Here is a 20814-nt window from a genome sequence, read left to right on the forward strand (position 1 = left end):
AGAATGTCTGTCAAGTTTCAGTAAATTTACTTTGAACTTCAAAGTAGTGTGCAATAACTTTGATAAATAAGCCGATCTTATAAAATTTGAAAGTTATGTTTATAATTATATTATAAAATAAAATGTTGAATTTTCTGTTTTAACTTCCCTGATGTCCCATATTGATTTTTATTACATTCACAGATTTTTCTTTTCAAAAGTAAGCTTCACTTGGTTTGACATCAGCAGCTTATTTCTTGCAGTCTATTTAATTGAGACTTTTCTGCTGTTTATCCTAAAATGCAGATAAATGGCTTTCAGCACAATGTTTATAGTATAATAGCTCCTGAAGTGAGTCAGCATTATCAGCTAGAGTCTCCATGTCATAACTAATGGTCTCTCTGCTTATACTTTCCTGCTAGTGAGGAGCCACTGAACTCCACAGAGACAGGAGCCTGGCATAGTTGGGGGTGGGTAGATTATTTTGATGGTGCCTATAGGACAAGGCTTTTTTCCTCCTTTATTGGTGTGAAATGAGAAGAGAAATATGTCCTTATCATGATTTTAGCATGCTCAAAAGTGCCATGTTCTAAGACTGGGGCAAAGAACTTTTAGGATATAATGATCCTAGAGGGATCTGTTTTATTCCAGATTATCTGCTATGTCATAATAGCACAATTTTAATACTTTTCTCTTGAGGCTGTTTGACTTGCTGCTAGAAAATGGGAGCCACTAGGAAATATTTGTATTACTACCAAATAGTTATTACGGGCTTAATAATAAAAGTGAGTATTTTTTGTTTCCCAAGAAAGAAAGAAACTAAAAAACTTCAATTGTTAACTAATCATTTATTATAAATCGGGCCTATTCATTTTGAAAGGTCATTAAGTTTTTTCTTTAGAGGAAAGAAGAAAAAAAAAGCTATGAGACTCCTAGTGAAGATCAACAGACTTGACCATGAGAGTTAAAACTGACAAGTTTTGCCAACCTTTAATTCTTTGCTGAGTTTTTACATAGAAGATAGAGGATTCTGTAGGTAAATACAGGGAATAGTTTTCATAACTGAAGTACCAATGAATACAATTTGGTAAAATATTTTGTTTGATCTCATTTGTTCTTTTAGAATGTGGAAAATTTTGACTGAAGTGGCCATTAAGATAGCCATGGTCCTTTGCCCCCATATTAGTATTGTGATTGTTTGGGATCACTTTGGTCATTTAAATACAATGTGTTTATTTCTTAACTCACTCTGATACTGAAGTTTAAGATAATATATCCAACTTCTTAAAAATATTTCAAGGTGGAAAAACATAACACACACAAATGCATCTACCTTATGTTGGTGTGGCTTAAAATACAGAAATATCTGAAGATAGGGTTTGTGAAGGGTAATTATTTCTCACATAGCATCCCAGATACAGGCTTTTTGTTGTTCTTTTTTTGGTGGTGGTTTGTTTATTGGGAGAGCCCATATTGACAGTTATTTAAAAGAGGAGGAAGGAAACATTTTGACCTTAGGGTAGAGTTTATGGGTGAGAACATTACTGGCATAAATGAGAAGATATGAATTCGATAAAAGAATATAAAGAAAGAAAATTTACAGGTAAAATTAACAAGGCTTTTAAAGACTGGGACCACTGAGGTGTACTGGGTGTTATACAATTTAAAAAATAAGAATATAAAAGTGCTTTAGGAGAATGTTTTGAAAACTGAAGCCATTTATTTATCCAAAGAGGGAGAGCTTGAGCAGCATCAGGCCAGAATGTTCCTGTGTGTGCCATGCCCAGATTGAAGATAACACAATTATTATAATAACATAGTTTCAATTCAGATCTCTCCTTAGTGTTTCTGCCCAGAATTCAACAAGATTGTCCTTTGGCAGTCTTCTTCCTACAAATCAAAGCAAAGTAGATGGTGCTTCAGTATTTCAGCCTATTAAGTATAATTTCAAGAAAAAAGATTTATCATAAATTATCAAAACTCTATGAACTCTAGACTTAACATATATCCAGGTTCCAATTCAACTGTCTTATTTTACTTTGGATATAGACTAATGGTAGAGTTAGGGGAATACTAGTAAAACATCTTACAGCACACTTCTTGAATACCATTATTCTTTCATTCGGCCTCAGGGTGTTACTCGGAAATTGAAATGCAGTATTCTAACCCAGGTGTTTGAATACAAGGGAAAACTATAAGATTTGTCAAATTCTGTTGAGAGAGAATGTTCTCATGTACACAGGAATTTTTTTTGACCCTATTGATTTTAATACATATCCTATGCATATTTTTTTCTAACAAAATTTTTAATATACTTTTTGGCTAGTAGGGAATTAGTATATAAACAGCAATAACAAAAATAACTTAAAATGTTTAACATGTTCTTTAATATATATATTTAAATTATAGTTACATTTTATAAAAATTATATTTACATTTTGAATTGATATATTTTCTTTATTTCAGCTCTTTTTGTAAAGGAATTTTTTGGTTTGTTTTTAACCATCTGCTGTTAGGCAAAGGTATCTGTTTTTTGGATAAGATTTCAGGTCATTTGTTTAAAGTGGCACAGATACTAGCTTGGAGGACACATGATTTTATGTTTATCTATAGTATAAAAGGAAATAGAGTGAACCTTTGGTGTGAGTGAACAATCAGCAGACCTTTTATGACAAAAGAACAACAACAAAATTGACAACTTTTATGCCACACTCTCCAAATAGATTTTAAGGTTCATGAACGTAGTGGCCATTTCTTCTTCAACTCTTTGAGCCCAAAGTGCTTACAGCACTTTGAAATATTTGTGTATGGTAAATATTTCTTAATATTTGTGTATGACAAATATCTCTTAAATCAATATGGACTAGTTAGAGGCTTTAAGTTGACTCTAATAAATATTTCATTCTGTTTTAACCATATATAATGAATAGGATAGCTGTGTCTCAAATATAAATTTTATATCAAATTTTTAATGAATCAAGTCAAATGATATGGTAGATTTAATAAAAATATAGAAATAATGGTATTCATTTGGTCTTCAGTTTTCCAAACATTTTGAAATTTTCCAAATTTTAAAAGGAATTTGACATTTAGTAAAGGTAAACCTCTTTAATGAAAGATTTCTAAATGTGTAGTTGATTGGTTTGTGAAATTGAGATTCTCTTAAGATAAACTTAAGACATTGCATATTGAAATAGCATTCTGAATGTCAAAGGATATTATAAAGATAGATTTCTAGATATTTAAATGATGAATTCTAGATATTTTTCTGCCTTGCATAGACGCAGAGGTAGCTTTTAACCATCTGGAAATGTTGCATAACACACTGTGGTCAGTGACATTTTTTTCATTCTTTTTCCTTTTTCTTTTCTTTCTTTTTTTCTTTTCTTTTTTTTTTTTTTGTTTTGTTTTGTTATGTTTTGGTTTGTTTTTGACTCCTAGGTTTCTTTTCTTTTTTACCTTTCCACTGTCATATGCCATGGGTCCTGAACATAGCTCATTGCTTGACCGGAATAATCTCTCTTACCAGCTTATAATCAAAGGGACTACTGAGAAAAACAGCTGAGCTGTATTAGGCAACCACAGTCTGGGCTGCATTTCTTAACTGCTGAATAACATATCACAGGTGCAGGATTAGTGCTGCCTACGGTGCTGGGCTTTTTAGTGGAAACCCCTAGCAATTCTGTGCCTCCTCGTCATGTCTCTCATCCTAGGGAGCCTGGCAACCATATATCAAGCGTACAGAAATCAAAAGTGAGTAGTGGGAGAAGCTTTATATCTCACAGAGACTGTTTTTTTTTTCCCTCCAAAAAATGTAAGCAAGATGAGTAAAGCCAATTCTGGCACAATAAAAGCTGTTAGAACTTAGCCTTTTTTGGCATAGATGGTGAAATAGACTAATTCAAGGGGATCAAAAATTTTGTCTAAAAAAATTACATGGCAAGAAAATACCATGTAGCCGAACTCTTCTGGTAGTGTATAATTTAGCTTACTTTTAAATTAATGATGTTCTTATATATATTATTTTAACTTTTGTGTTATGTGTGTTGGAGTGAGTGCGTGTTTGCCCCTCCCTACACATTTTCAACACTGTCAAGGTTAAAATCAAGTGTTGTGGTTGTATAAAGGTCTTGTGGTTAAATTTTTTATAGTTTTTGATGTTGTGAATTCTTTTACTATTAATGTATCAACTATACACTTCTAAATTCATAGGTTATAAAGGTCTAGGTTTCTTTCTTGCAAGTATGAGTTTTAAAAAATGCAAAATGATTCTTTAAAGTATAAATGTAATGATTTAGATGTTAGATCAAATGAATGTTTCAAAAATATAGTTGCTAAGATATTTATTTTTTACCAGGAAGGATATAAATTGTTTTGGCATGATAAAGTATACATTTGGAGAAGTGAGGGCAAGTATATTTTAGTAATTCATATCATTTTTGGTAGCTATCTTAGAAAATTTTTCTGTGACGCACAGCAGATAAGTGTAAAAGCACATGGGTGGCACTGCAGATTTTAAACAGTTTTCTTTGGTTTACAGTTTGTTCTCTTAAAACTATGATGGCTTTCTAATGTTTACATTGCATTCTTATTCGTTTTATTCCTGGTGATCATTATTCCATATTGTTTCACCAGAGATAGACCTTTAAACTCATTGGTGATGATAATAGTTGATAATAGTGTTTAGCTTGAAATATATATACTATATTTTATGCCTCAAATATTTAAATATTTGAACTAGCAATATATTTGAATATTTTAAAGTCAGTAATAGCTAAGGTTACCTTTAACAGTTTTCCTATTAGAGGGTATGGTAAGGATTAGAAGCAGAGAGGTTCTAAATGCTTTCCAGGTTTTTTCTTTGGGGAAAAAGAATAGCACAAACACGGTGATTTGGTTTCTGGTTTGTCTGACTTCATTGTCACTTCCCTTTTTTACATATATGCATCTATAAAATAGTTTTATACACTAGGCTGTCTTGGGAGTGCTTTGCAAAGCTGCAGAGTAATTTTTGGTGTGGAGGCAAGTTGAACATCTACTTTGATTAGCTTCGGAACTCTGTGAAGCAGAGCATTCATAGAAACTGCTGAATAAAACCATAGCTCCTGGCTTGGAAATCTGCCAAGTTCTAGTTAACTGACATTATTGTCAAAGAGACCACGGTTCAGTTTCTTTTCTAACAATGTGGAGCTGAATTGACACATTAAGTATTATAAAATACAAAGGCATTTTTAATTTTTAATCATTCTATCAGCTGAGATTATGCTATTTTATGACAGTGGCTTCAGCTTGATGTTGCATATTTTTAAATCATGGTTACTTGCTTGTCAAGTTAATTTTGTTCTTATATTGTTGCTTTTATTAAAAATACTTATAAACAAGTTGTGTTTTAGAGATTTTTCAAAGGTTTTTAATTTATATAAACATTTTGATTGAGTTTCTCTAAATTCAAAAGCAGAGTAAAACCTAAGGGAAAGGCTAGCTATTGTTTTAAATTTAAAGAGTGTAATTATGATGTCCAAAGAATTTTTATTACTATCATAATTACTATTCCTGCTGAGGTTTATAATTCTATGTCAATTACCTGGAAAACAAATGAATATAAAATGTTTATGTTGTCTGTTGACTTGTATGTCATATTTACTCTTATAATTTTTTTATGTCATAGTCTGGTATCACATAAAATGTTTGAGTGATTGAAGCTTTTATAGGTCTCTTGGCAGGGTTTTTCTGATGTGAAAATGTTGAAAACATGATTATTCATCATAACCCGGGTGATGTGTAATGTCGATGTGTGAGTATGGTGAAAAGAGAAACAATGCCAGTGAATAGAAACACTCACAAATATTTTATGAAGCCCTGGTTTCTAGAAAGAGCCAGCACTTATATTTAAAATTAGTGTGTCTCTTAACCTACTCATTAGTGTTGACCATGAGTGGCTGAAATTAAAAACTGGCAATATCCCTGGTTTTGGTGGTTATAGTTTCCATAAAAGATACTGGTTGATTACTGCCACACAAAGTAATCTTCCCTCTTATGCACTCCTGTCTAGGACTTAATTTGGCAATTATGTGGCATTGTGACATCTCTTTTATTGTTTTCCTATATGTATTTCGGCTTTCCATATGTAGTTGATTTGTCTCACAGTGTTCCACGTGTAGCTGATTTGTCTTACAAGCAAGATTGTTATTTTATTGAGGACACCGTCAAGTACTCTGGGTCATTGTGTTATGTAAATGGATTTAATGATTATTTGCTAAATGAATCAATGTGCCAAGAGATGAAAGAAAATAAGAATATTTTAGTCATCCTTGAACAAACTTTCAGTATGTTTCTTAAGCTGAAAACCTTATATTTTTATAGACTCTTTGCTCACCGTGATTAATCTAGAAAGGAAGGAAAAGTAAAAGGCAGTAAAATGAAGCAAAAGAAAGAGGAATTGAGGAAGAGGAGAGCCAGGAAGGGGAAAAGATAATAGGGGAGAAAAGGAAAGGAAGACAAATAGAAACGGGAGATAAAGGAGTAGGGAAAAGGAAGAGAAAACTGAATAATGGTAAGAGTCAGCAGCACATAAAACAACAATTTATTATTATTGACAATTACTATGTGCAAAGAACCATAGTTGATGCTTTATGTGGATTTCTCCTCCACCCCACTGCAACCAGTGAGTACTGCTACTCTCCACGTTTTCTATAAGGAAGTTAGTTAAGTCACTTGCTAAGCCATTTAAGTAGCTGAGCTCGAGTTTGAACCCATTTGTCTATTTTACCCTACATCGTCATCAAGTCTAGCTCCACTGCTCAGTGACCATACCTGATATTGCTTTGTCATCTGACATTTCACTCCTGCATAGCATGTCCGGGAATTTAGCACCAACATCTTCCCTTATCTTTTATCTGATTTCTGTCTGTTGAAGGAGAAAGATTCCTGTGTAGGTAACATCACAGTTAATATTAGAAAATCTGTTCTTTCCCTACATATGATTTTGCTCTGGTATTTTTTAATAAAAATTGTATTTATATTTTGTTACTTTCCAGAAAAGTTTAGGCATATGTCCCAACTTTTTATTAATTATTTAGTGTATATATATATATATTTTTTTTCCTAAATTTTTTGCTGCGAAGAGCATAGAAAATGATTTATTCGAAAGTACTTTAGTATAAGGAAAAATGGTTAGGTGATGAAAATGAAACTCAGGCCTTTAGAGTTGAAAAATTTAGACAGTAAATTGAGTTAAATGATTCAGGGTTTAAGTGTTGAAAATAAAAATTAGTGATTAAACTATCTGATGTCACAAAAAGTTATTTTAAAAATTAATATTGTTTTAAAGCTCTAATCAGAGTTTTATTCCTGTGTGAAATAGACTCTTAAAAAAACTGTGAGTATTTAAACTAGTTTTGGTTAAGAAAGAAAATGGGCATTGATTTGCATTATTTGTTATCATAACGGTACAAATAGCTGTAGGATGGGTCATTCCCAAAGTTGTTGCTAGCCAGTTCAGTACTTTAAAATTTTTCTTCCACTAACCTCTTTACCCTGGACATTTAAAGTGCAAACTTGTGTAATATGAATTTCAATTTCTCTTCTTGCCCCTGCCTGCCCTCTGGTGTAGAAGGTGAAGAACAGTGATGAGAATCAACATTTGGTTAAGTTTTGTGATATTCAAAGAATTTAAAAATGAAAAAGATAAAGGAAGATAGATTATTAGTAGACCTTGTATGACACAAAATGATTATATGTCACTTTTTAATGAATTTTAAAGTCTCATATCCATTTCTAAGTGTATTACATATTGAATTTAATATTACTTGAATTATCTCTACTGTTCATACAGATTTTTCTCTCTGCATTTAAATGTGACAGTGGATTTTGATACCCTTTTGACTATGACATAAAACAGTCCTTTATATCACAAATTAAAAATTTTTTATTTATGATATTTTTGAACTCATAAGAATGTTACTAAAACTAAATATGGTTAAAACACACTTTAGGATGTAATGGATTAATATTGAAGATAAAATTTAATTTTTGTAACATTGTACCCTTGATATGTAATAGTATGAAATTTTTTTTACATTTTACTTTTGTTCTGCATTTTCTGTTTTTTTCTGCAAAAATCACGTATATGAGTATATAATAATATAAAATAATATAGAAATATTTTTAAAATAAGGAACTGATTAAGTTATATACATTAAAGAAGTTATTTTATAGTGTTTATATGAGGCTTCCAGCTCATTATTGTCCACTGTTTTCAATTAAATACTTTAAAGAAATTATAACTCTACCTTATTTCCTACTACAAGAGATTCCATAGAAAACATGTACATAGCTAAAAACATGTATATAACTGCAATATATTTTCCAGAAAAGATATTCAGGATATTCAAGAAAAATAACTTCCTTTTTAGTCCTTGTAATTGAATGGAAGTCACAATATTGCATTCTGATAGTTAGGTAATTTCATGAAATTTCATTGATTTGCCTGAAAAATCTGTAAATCTATTTCTAAAGAAATATTCTTAATATTCTATTTTTGTATTATTCCTTATAAGAATCGTAAGGAATATAATTTAGTCGTGATTCAGTAACACACAAACATCCTATGAAAATAATTCTGTTGTTTATTTGCACGCCAAAAATCCAACGATCCTCTGAAAAATGAGAACCAATTTTAGAGTGGCTTCCAAAAGCCTTACTTTTTATTATCATGATAATTTAGTTAGTAAACTAAACTATATATATAACTATATAATTATATAGAGACATATATAAATATATATAGTTATATATAAATATATAGGTATATAAATATATAACTATAGTTATATATATAGGTATATAAATATATAACTAGTTATATATATTTAATTTAAACATATATATTTAATTAAATTTCAATATTAAAACAAATTAAATATATGTAACTAAAGTTATATATAACTTTATTATATATAGTTATATAGCTTAATATATAGTATATGATATAAATTATATATTATATATAGTTTATATAATATAGTTATATACATAACTGTATATAGTTATATATTTACATATAGTTATATATATTTACATATAGTTATATATATAAAACTATATATAATATTTATATATTAATTTATATATAACTATATAATATATATGTAACTATACGTAACAAGCTAAGTGAACCACACATGTGTAGTGTCTGGATTTACACTGTTTTAAAGATCAGTTATTAAAGAGAGAAAGAGGGAAGAAGAGAGAAGAGAGGGGAGGGAGGGACGAAGGAATAAAAGAAAAAAATGGCAAAATGGAATGGGCTCTTAATGAGTGACTTATTTGATATAGTATTTATTCCTGAGAAATTTCCTGAAAGGGTAATTTTTCTCAGTTTTTTCTTTATATTTTCTGTCAGGTTTATTCATGATTCTGTTTTTAAATATTTATTGAAAGCCTATAATTATTTAAAATGCATTTGGGAAGAAATAATCAATTTTGTTGACATTTGCTTTACAATTAACTAGAAACTATTCACTATTTGACTTTCTTTCTTTCTTTCTTTTTTATGTTGAGACAGAGTCTCGATCTGTCGCCAGGCTGGAGTGCAGTGGTGTGATCTCAGCTCACTGCAACCTCCACCTCCTGGGTTCAAGTGATTCTCCTGCCTCAGCCTCCCAAGTAGCTGGGACTACAGGCATGTGCCACCATGCCCAGCTAATTTTTGTATTTTTGGTAGAGACAGGGTCTCACCATGTTGGCCAGGATGGTCTCCATCTCGACCTCATGATCCACCCTCCTCAACCTCCTAAAGTGCTGGGATTACAAGTGTAAGCCACGGCACCCAGCCTGACTTTCTTTGGTGAAAAACTTTTTTGTAGATTTTATTCTATTGATTTAGTAAACAGAATGTACTAAATTACATTTAATTTTTTTAATGGTTAGATACCTTCCAGTTGTTTTCAAGGGTTATCATTTTTTATAAAACTAAAACAAAATCAAGTAAAATGAGGATTTAATTAATAAATATTTATATGAGTCAACTAAATGTATCTTTTATCTCTTTTGATGGCTGCCTAGTATATTAGGATACTAATATAATAAAATGTGAGAAAGTACATTCTTATATGTTATTTTAATCAGATATCTGATATTTGGGATATATCTTCATTATTGCTAATCCACTGGATGTTTGTTAGTCATCTTGATATTTACATTTATTATGAATACATGCCATTTGTCTTTTCTTCTATTTATTATTTCAGCATCATAATTATCAGGCAAATTCATGTTTTCATAAAATGATTATTTATATATATGCGTGTAATTACCTTTTTAATGTCATAGCTGATAAGTTCTGTCTTGTTTATGATCCAAAATGCCTGACTTGTGTCCGTGAGGCTGGATTTTTGTACAACTTCAGTATGACTTGATATTAAAATGATCCTTTTATAAATACCTTTGCATAATTATAAAGTTAGATAAAACAGTGCAGTTTCTCGTTGGCCCTTTTCTCAAATGTGGAGTACACATGAAGATCTTTTTTTTTTGTGGCTTTTATTTTTATTTATTTATTTTTATTATACTTTAAGTTTTAGGGTACATGTGCATCTTACCATCTTTCTTTTTCATGGTTTTCTTAGCGTTTAAGGTGAGTCTCACCAGGTTCATTCTGCTGCTGCTTCTCTTCCGCCTTGCCTTATATCTGTTAACCTACACATTATCAAGTATTTATTTATTTATTTTTGGGACAGAGTCTCATTCTGTCACCCAGGCTGGAGTGCAGTGGCGCGATCTGGGCTCACTGCAAGCTCTACCTCCCAGGTTCACACCATTCTCCTGCCTCAGACTCCCGAGTAGCTGGGACTACAGGTGCCCCTACCATGCCCGACTAATTTTTTGTATTTTTAGTAGAGACGTGGTTTCACCGTGTTAGCCAGGATGGTCTGCATCCCCTGACCTCGTGATCTGCCTGCCTCAGCCTCCCAAAGTGCTGGGATTATGGGCATGAGCCACCGCACCCGGCCATCAATTATTTTAAAGTTATCAGGTGATTGGAAATATTGTGACTTGTGCAGATTGTAGACTGTAGAATGTAGATTTACCAACAATTTAAGCACACGTGTAAACATAACACATGAAAACATGATGAGCCATCAGTGGATTTAGTGTTAACTACCAAGCCGTAGTCATTGATCCAGAGGGGAATCCCATTGTGAAGATTAGCTAGAGAAGTTCCTTCTTGGCTCGATTCTCTTTTGATGTCCCATTCCTTCATTGTTCATTGATGTGCTTTATTCCACATCAGGATATGTGACTAATTACTTCCTTATATTGAATGGACAAGGAATTTGTAAATGCATTTAAATAGCTCCAACTATTATCTGTCCTAATTTGCTACTCCATAGATCCATGCAGATATAGAAACAGGAATGTAGAAAGAGGAATTATGGCCCCTTTGAAAGTAGATTGTAAAAATTTGATAATATAAAATTCAGTATTCCCTGACAGAGATAATCACATTTTTCTAAAAGATGCAGGATTTTCATGTATTTCATCAGTGCTTATATGGTGATGTGAATCCTTCTATACATCTCTCTCTGTTTCACGCACGCACACGCACACACACGCACACACACGTTACAGTAGGTTTGCTTTTACATAGTTGAAAGAGATTTATTTATTATTTTTTAACAAACATCCTCCCAAGTTCTCCTTTCCGCGTGGCAACTACCCCTGTACCTGTTTTCATTGTTTTGGCATTTTCGTCTGTATCTCTAAATAAATAACTGTACTACTCTTTCTGTATTATTAAATCTTAGGCATTACCTTTGACTTTCCACTATCAAAGATGAGGATTTAGTTATTTTTTCTCATCCCTGCTCCCACTATATACGTACATATTCCCATCTCCCGTCTGTATAAGAGTTTAAATATTTGGTTCCTTAGTCCCCTGTGTTCTCATTACAAATGCGTTTCCAAACTCCCAGTTTAAATTTAATATACATAAGTCGTTTTATTAATTTCAACATCTTAGAGTTCTCTCTTCCAACATCTTTTGACCTGCCTTCAATGAGGCCTGCTTGCTCCTGAAGTCCTATGCAATGTCTCATCTTATTATCCACATTTACCATTATCTTGGAGGTAAGCTTCGTCTTCTCTTGGGATGGATCTACCATTAGCAGGTACCTATTCCATCTTTTTTCTTGTTTATACCTTCATTTGGAGGGAATATCTCCTCCAGTAACTTTCTGAGAAAGATACATGGGAGGTAAATTTTTGAGACTCAGAAAATATTAAAATGCTTTTTTTCCCCTGCCCTCACTCTTAATTTGCCCAGGTATTTATTTCTGATTTGGAAAAATTTTCCCTCAGACTTTTGAAGGCATTGTTCTATTTTATTCTAGTTTCTAGTTTTTCTCAACAAAGTTCAATGCCATACTTATTTTTTATCTCTTTTCTCTTTCTCTCCCTCACTTTTCCTCTCTATAAAAAAAATTAGGGTGTCTCTTTGTCTACAGCGTTACAAAATTTTACAGTAACGTGGTGTGGATCTATTCACATGGGCTATATGGGTTCTTTCAAATTAGGAACTCATGAGTTTTCATTATGAAAATCGTGCATGATTATTTGATGATTTTCTTTCCTCTGTTTTCTCAAGTCTCTCTTTCTAGAGCTAATATTATTCAGATGTTAAATCTGGATTCATGCTCTAAGTTACTTAACTTTTCCATCTTTGTATTTTATACTGTGTTGTAGATTTCCTAATCTTCATCTTTCAGCTCACCTGCTGGGATTTTCATTTATGCAATTATATTTTTAAAGTTCTTGTTATTCTCTTTTTGTAGCAACGTGTTCTTGTTTCATGATGTAATGTATTTTTGTAAGATGAGAGTATTAATAATAATTTTTTAAAGTCTTTACTTTCTTTAATATAATCTACTTCTTCCAAATAGTGTTTGTTTTATTCTGTCTTTGAGGTTTTTTCAAATATCTATTTACCCTAAATTAGTGGCTCATGTGTATGAGAATGGATCACAGAAGAACTGACTGCAAGCTCTGTTGTCACCAGTGGGCCTCATGTAGGATAACATTGCAGAGCTGTTTCACTGAGAAACTCACAAGATTACTATCTTTATGCTGTTTATTCTTGACCTGGTCAAATTACCCAGTAAAGAAGGAGCGTACCAGGCTGCATTGAGTTCTGGAAGCCATGTGGGGAAGGTGAACTGGAGGAGGCAACATCCAGTGTGAATGTTCACTGAATGTTTGCAGTAAGATGGTACTCCTGCCCTCTTCTGTGCTTGGTGTCCTACAGTCCTTGGCCTTGATGGTAAAATCGAAAAATAAAGAAGGCATCTCAGTGATATGTGTATTGCTTTTGCCCTTCTAATCTCCTGCAGGGGTAGGAAAGAATACTGCTAGCGTGTAGGGAATAGAAAAGGATATCTGAAGTTCTAATTACTGTACTTATATTTTCAGCCTCATGCTATTTTAATATCCCCTTCCCCCTTTTAGAAGTACTTTTAGAAGTACCTTTGATACCATTTCTGGAGCCTTTTTGGTGTTAAGCAGTAAAGCTTTGCTTCTTAGCTTTCCCCCACATTTGGCTTAAAAATCAGCTTTTGTAGCTTTATTATCAATTCAATATATCAGAATTTACTCTCTAATTATTAACTCTAATATTTCATTAGATTATTCAAAATTTATACAAGATGTGCATCTAACTTTCTCCTACAGTTTCCTGTAAATTTTGTCCAGAAAAAAAAATGTTGATTGCAGTGGGCACCTGTGGCATATGAGAAGATTGTCATATGCAGAATCTGACCCTGAGCCACAGCAATTTTGATCCTGTAGACAAGTGACTGCCTGTCTTTCTGCTTTTCAGGTTTTTATTGTTAGTGTCTCCTCCCTTGATCTCATATTGTAGGCTCATTTTCTTAGCCCCTTTTTCTCTTATTATAGTGGGATTTAATAACTAGAATACCCTGTAAGTAAAACCAAAAATTATACTATAACATTTTTTCTTGTCAGTAAATATATTTCTGCATCAGCATTTTAATGGCTATATAGGAATCCCATTTTACAAATATACCTAATCCTCTAGTGTTGCAAATATGAGTTGTTATAAGCAATATTGTGAAGAACCAAATTTTATACCACTTCTTCTAGCCAAATTTTATACCACTCTTTAAATAAATTCACAATGTGACAAAATCATGAATTGTCTCTTAAAATGTTTCTTAGAAAATAGCATCTTACTTCTAATCACATGAGGATATTTTCTTTTCTACTTTAGACCATTTGGTGTCACTGTTCCATTTAACAGCTTTTCCCACCAGCTGGTAAATTCTGTGTGTGTTTAATTCATCCTAGTTAAACAGGCTGTGCCTGGAAAATGGGAGGGCACCCAATACATATTTGGTAGTAGACATTTGCATCATAAGTGAATTTTTATTATTGTGTTTTAAAGCATCAAAAATAAAGGGTCTGGTATGAAAGGAAGCAGGAAGTAATAAATTTTAAATACTCTATTTTTATTACTTGGTCTACTGAGGTGACTCAGGTCATAAAGGCAGTAACATTGAGAACCAGGTTTAGAAAGAAGGAGCTTACCATGACAGGGTGAGATATAGGTACACCTACACACTCTACCCTGGCATAGCAAGCAGTGCTGCACTCCCATGTGGACAAACTTGGAACAAATGGCTTTCAAGATAAGGCAGTGACGTGAACTATTTAACCTCACTTTATTTGGGAATTTAACCTAAGGATGAGCATACTATATAGAAATAATACATGTATTGGGAGTAATTGTGTGGTTGGATTACATATTATTTGCTTAATCTAGGGTTTTTCTAAGTGGAGTCTACAAGTAATTTGTTTCAGAGTTACATGAGATCTTGTTGAATATGCACATTTCCTGGCTTGCCTGTGACCTACAGAATCAAAATCGCTGTGGCTGGGGTGGGATTCTGCATACGACAGTCTTCTCATATGCCACAGGTGCCCACTGCAATCAACATTTTTTTTTCTGGACAAAATTTACAGGAAACTGTTTGAGAAACTTAGATGCACATCTTTTATAAATTTGAATAATCTAATGAAATATTATAGTTAATAGAGAGAAAATTCTGATATATTGACAAATTTTATTGCTTTTTCTTTCAACTATTTTTTTCTGTAAGAATCTGAATAATTCGTTTAACATGCAGAAGGTCAGGAAAAATTATCACAGATTAAAAAAATAGACTTGTAATTCTCTGATGGAACCATTACCTGCAGGCATTCATTTTTGGTTTAAAAATATAACAAATATGTGGCATATCTTATACTTCTGACCTAAAATTTCAGTTTTTTAACCCAGCAATTTTTAAATATTTTTGTTGATCTTGGATTTCACTATAGATAAGCTAAATGTGTTATGAGAGAGATTTTAAATTGAAAACTGCTCACGGTGACAATTTATGCAGTTACATGGCATGTATAAGAGCTCTTACCACAACGCCTGAAACAAAATAGGTAATAATTAATGCATGCCCTCTTCTGTGTAACATAAACATTCTAAGCTCTTGACATGAGTTTTGGTGTCTATAATTATCTCCATTTTAAGGATAAGAACATGAGTCACAAGATTATTTATAAAGTTATCTAAGGACAACTAACTTGGTAAATAGTAAAGCCTAATGTTGAACCCAGAACATCTCTTTCTAAGAGATCATGTCTACCATGGTGCCTTCTATCAAAGATGGTAGGAATATCACTACAGTAATAGGTAGGCATTTTGCATTTCCCCATGCTGATGGGGAGGATGTATCTTTTGAAATGTGTCTTGATATTAACTAAGTTTTTGTCTTCTTACCCAATTTTACAGATTAAATATTTCTCATAATTTTTTTAAAAAGAAGTACATAATATACATAATATACCTAAAGTAGAGAGACTCTGTGATATGGTAGATAGACAGTTTTAAAGCTGAAACAATTTGAGTTTAAATGCTGGCTCCATAGTCTATCCATTATCTGTGTGCAGATCTCTTAAACTTTGAGTCTTATTTTCTCATCTGAAAAATGAGGATGTGATAGTGTTTACCAATGGAATTACCAGATATAGTAGAGGTTGTCTATATAATGTCTCATTGAGCTCCTTGCACTCGATTAAATATAGCTGTTACAATTTAATACATAAAATATCATCCTGAAAGGATTATGGGTCTTTCTTTATTCTGTATGAGGTGTATACTAGGTAAAAGACATGATTTTAATCAAAATACCAAAATGTCTGTTTTTCTGTTTAAATCTTTAAGTATCTTGAATACTTCATTTTAAAATGTAATCTCATGTTTTCGTTTGAACAGAAGACTGGGGTAGTCTTCCCCACAGATGCCTAACTCTCACTATTTCTTCTTTCAGCAAACTTCCTTGATAACATGCTTTTGCGAAGTGCAGGAAAATTAAATGTGGGCACCAAGAAAGAGGATGGTGAGAGTACAGCCCCCACCCCCCGTCCAAAGGTCTTGCGTTGTAAATGCCACCACCATTGTCCAGAAGACTCAGTCAACAATATTTGCAGGTTGGTGATATAAATGATTTAAAGCTAGCTTTAACAAAAAGTCACACTTTTTCAACTATGCAACTGTAGGCTAGTGTTTCAAAGAACACATTTTAGAGAACAATGCCTAACACTATCATAAACTCTTAGAGCTGTGCTTGTATTAGAGAAATATTGAATTGTGTTTCACCCTGAAACAATGTTCTAAGATTCTTTTTGATCCCTCCAGACAGCTCACATACACATGAACACAGACCTCAGATCCCAGGCTCCTGGTAAAGGTGCAAATGCCAATTATTTTCTTTCAAAAGACCTGGTCCCCACAATTAGTTAAACATCAGAGGCTGTCAAATGCGTGTGATTTTGTTTGTTTGTTTGTTTGTTTGTTTCAAGCATTCATCATGCTGATGTTAGTATTTTGGAAAGAACACCTAAGCTGCTGGGAATATTCATAAACTGACTCTGGGAAGCAGTGCAGTGGTAGAGCTCATGCGATTCCCCAAGTTGCTAAGAAAGACATTGTCCAAATACTAGAAAATACTCTTTAATAGGTAATCATGTTCTTATAGATACTTTATAACATTTGAAACTGAACTATTTTGCCTTTTTCTTCCTTAAATGCCTTTATGCAGCTCCATCCATTCCTCTGATCACTGTTGCTGCATTTACTCCTTACGGTAAGGTCAACAGTGGATAAAGAGCTATAGCCTAATGAGGCCAGTGTGTGCCAAGAGAGAAGTGGGTCAGCTATCTAGAAGAGCACAGCCCTCAAGAGTTAAAATGTCAGAGAAGCAGAGTGTGCCTTAAGCTTCAAGAGAGGGCGTGAACTTAAATAGAAAGGTGGACTGCTAGGTTTAGAGCCCAGGTAGAATATCTGAGCAACCATTTGAGGCTTCATTAGCCAGAAGGTACGCAAAGCTGAGTTGAATGCTTTTTTTTTTCCTTTCTGAGAGCTTTTTAAAAAAGGTTTTTAAGTTTCCCATGAAGCAAAATCTAATATAAGCTTACCAGGGTATTCCAAGAACCGTGTATATTTAGCACAAGAAACATGACTGAGTAACACAGGGAGGGAAACCTGGGTGTATTCATAAATATATATCTCATTTAATCAGCAAAACAACTTATTCTCACCTTTAGACAAATGAAATTTGGGATCCAGAGAGGTCTAGTAACTTGACTCTTGTACTACAAAGTTGTGACCACTGAATTTTTTGCCAAGGTAAAATGATTCCAAAGCTCAATTTTTTCCAGGGAAACACTGCCTCTTTATAGTAAATAGAAAAAGTATCAGGAGAGTTTAAAAATGTTTGAAAGAAAGGAAAATTAGCAGGAGCAAACAAAGTAGCATGGGGTATTTTACTATTGTGTCTTAAGTCTGTGGTAGTCAGAATACGCCTGTGTGTGTCATTTGAGCTATTGTCCTGGTGATCAGGATTTTCCAAATATTTTGTCCTGTTTTCCTGATAAGCCATTTGGATGTCCTAAGTTGGTTTGATAGAAAGTGTTCAGTCAGGGTATCTGCAGTGGAAATTCTGTTGTGGGAAGAAGCTTGGCATGTTCAAAAGAAACTGTTTTTTCTAGAGTACAGGGAGTAGGATCAGGGAGTAGGAACAGTAGAGCATAGTGGTAGGAGCTGAGACAGGAGGTATAGTGACTGTGACCTGGTGGGCTATATTAAGAACGTGATCTTATTCCTAAGGGTGTTGGGAAGCAAGTGAAGGGAGTTTTGCAGCAGGAGTGGTGGTAGGGTTGACATGATCTGATTTGTTTCTTTGCTGCAGAATATTGGATGTATTAGAAGGAGACAGAAGTGAATTCAAGAACAGTTAGGTCAGGGAAATTGAACAGTGGATTCAGTAAAATCAGTTCATGTGCTCAAATGATCTTGAGCTAGGGTGGTGCTGGTGTAGGAGTGAGTGAGATCTATTTGAGAAATATTTAGAAGATAGAGCTGTATGATGATGGATTAGATATCTTCTAGGAGGACAACCAGAGAGGCTTTATAAGTTTCCAGATGTAGATTTAAATGCGTAAGGTAGACTTTTAATGAAAGAGGACAGATGAAAAGAACCAAGTTCCAATCTGGACATGATACATTTGAGGATTTTTATATCTCTGAGTAGAGGTATCAGTATGCAGTTGGATATGGATCTGGGGCTCAGAGAAGAGGTTGAGGAGAGAGGTCAAAATGCGCAGAGCATTAGTCACTGTTTGCGGTGAAACAGATAACCTCAGAACCACAGTGGCTTATAATTAAAAACGCTTATTTTTCATTCAGGGGTTTATAAGGAGGCTGTATCCGTGCTGCACTCTGCTGGGATTAGGTGGGCTTCACTTCATGCTGCTGTTTGAGTTTAGGCCTGCTGCACATTTCTTCATTTTTTTTTTATTTTGGATCAGCAGCTACCCAAGGCATATTGTTTCTCACAGGAGTGTAAAGGAGTAATCTTTTAAAACTTCTGCTCATATTGTGTCCTCTGACATTGAATTTTCCAAATCAAGTGACAAAATCAAGGTCACAGTCAAGGGGAAGCATTGTCCCTGGTAAAGTATGAAGAATTGGGATTAATAATAGAACAATCGACCAGTGTATGACTTGGCCATGAGACATTTAATGCTTGGGTAAAGGGGATGTCTGCAAGATACTAAAGAATTCACAGTAAAGCAGTGAGTATGGTGTCACTGAAGCCAGGTTTACTTAGAGAGGTAGTAAGGTCAGCTATGTTGGATCTATTAGAGAGTAGAATAAGAACTGAAAAATGGCAATCAGATTTATAGACACTGATAACTGCAGTTTAGAGATATTTAATGTAGTAGAGATGGAAGTCAGATTAAAATGGGTTATGTGTTATATGGTTGTCAAACTTTGATTTATGACAGCAAAGAAAAAGTAAACAAAAATACAGAAGAAAGAAAAACAGCCACAGTAAAAATGGAATCCCTCAAAAGAACATAGATATACCATTGCCGTCAACATCAATGGATTAACTTGTAGAAGTTAACAGAAAACTAATATTTATTGAATTTTTAATAAATATTAGCATGTTTACTTTTACCTTTCTTTATTCATTGTAACATTCCTATAAAGAATGTAGCACTATCTATGTTTGCTAGGTGAGAATTCCGAGGCTCTAAAAAGTTAAGTAATTTTCCATAGTTATGATGATATGATAGAAAAATTGTGGCCGGGACTCCAAAGTCCTGAATTCTTGGCCAGCGGCCAGTTCTGACATTGGTTCTCAAAGGAGCAAACATTCACTCTTGAGTAAAAGGCACATGTATTTTCCTAATGAAGTATTGATTTCAGTTGAATCTTCCTGTGAGCTGAGATCAGTCATATGTGAATCACAGGGGCCACATTTGTTTCTTTGTCCTAAGACCTATATAAATCCAGGACTTTCTACTTCCATTCCTGTAAGCACACTCTACTCTCTACCCTCCAAATCGGTACTTCTCAGGCTATCTCTAGTGAGAGATAATTTTCTCTCCACAATAAATTGTATACTGATACTTTGCTAAATTATAATAAAAAACAAATTTTTAGAAAAATTAATTTTTAAAATACTTACAAAATACATGCTCCATTTTTATTGCCTAATATTTACCTTCAACAGACATAAATTTGTTCCTTTAGATTGCTATACAAGTTTTCATTTTTAAATTCACCCCTTCCCAGATCAGTAGCAAGCAGTTTGCTGACCTGCAGGGGAACACACCTTGAGTAATGCTACACTAAGTATTACCCTTCTAGGTAAAACAGTTTAAAGGATAAGGTTGTATTTTCTAATGTGTACCTTAGAAAAGGGCTGGTCTAAATTGTCTGGCCTGAGGCCTTGTACCACCCAGATCTTAGTCAAACTGAGTGTTATGGTAGGTTTCATGTTCATTATCACTTCCACCTCCCTGGAGAGAATAATCCAAAAGGAGGCAAGAGTGAATAGTACTTAAAAGAGAACCTGAAATCCCACATGCTAATTTAGAGGACATGTGCAAGGTTTTAGAGGCTTGTAAACTCCTTTTCAGTACCATTAATTACTCTGTCAGCCTTCGCCAAGGCCAGAGTCATTCTTGGCTTGATCTCTGTCAGGTGCAGATACAGCTGCTTCCAAAATCCATGCCATTTCCATTGCTCATGATATTCGCATTAAAGGATGTAGTACAAACATAGTGTGACTGAATACAGTAATAGAGCCTTTTTTATATTTATATTTCAAAGTAAGGGGTAAAGCCATTGTCCTCTCTCCCTCGAGATAGCGTCTGTTTTCTAAATATCCTTCCATGTGTCAATTTGCGTTGTAA

The 20814-nt window shown here is 33.5% G+C and overlaps 1 protein-coding gene across 4 annotated transcripts in view; it reads left to right on the forward strand.

Annotated features, from left to right (window-relative positions):
* BMPR1B (bone morphogenetic protein receptor type 1B) overlaps positions 1-20814 on the forward strand; it is a 398018-nt gene that overhangs the window by 329884 nt on the left and 47320 nt on the right. For all 4 annotated transcript variants that reach the window (XM_055385715.2, XM_019025349.4, XM_055385716.2 and 1 more), the window contains one exon: positions 16377-16536. In XM_055385715.2, coding sequence (XP_055241690.1) covers positions 16394-16536 — 143 coding nt within the window. In that variant the 5' untranslated portion in view covers positions 16377-16393. The remainder of the gene's footprint in view (positions 1-16376; positions 16537-20814) is intronic.

The sequence above is a fragment of the Gorilla gorilla genome, chromosome 3 (assembly GCF_029281585.2).
Source record: "Gorilla gorilla gorilla isolate KB3781 chromosome 3, NHGRI_mGorGor1-v2.1_pri, whole genome shotgun sequence".
NCBI classification, from domain to species: domain Eukaryota; kingdom Metazoa; phylum Chordata; class Mammalia; order Primates; family Hominidae; genus Gorilla; species Gorilla gorilla.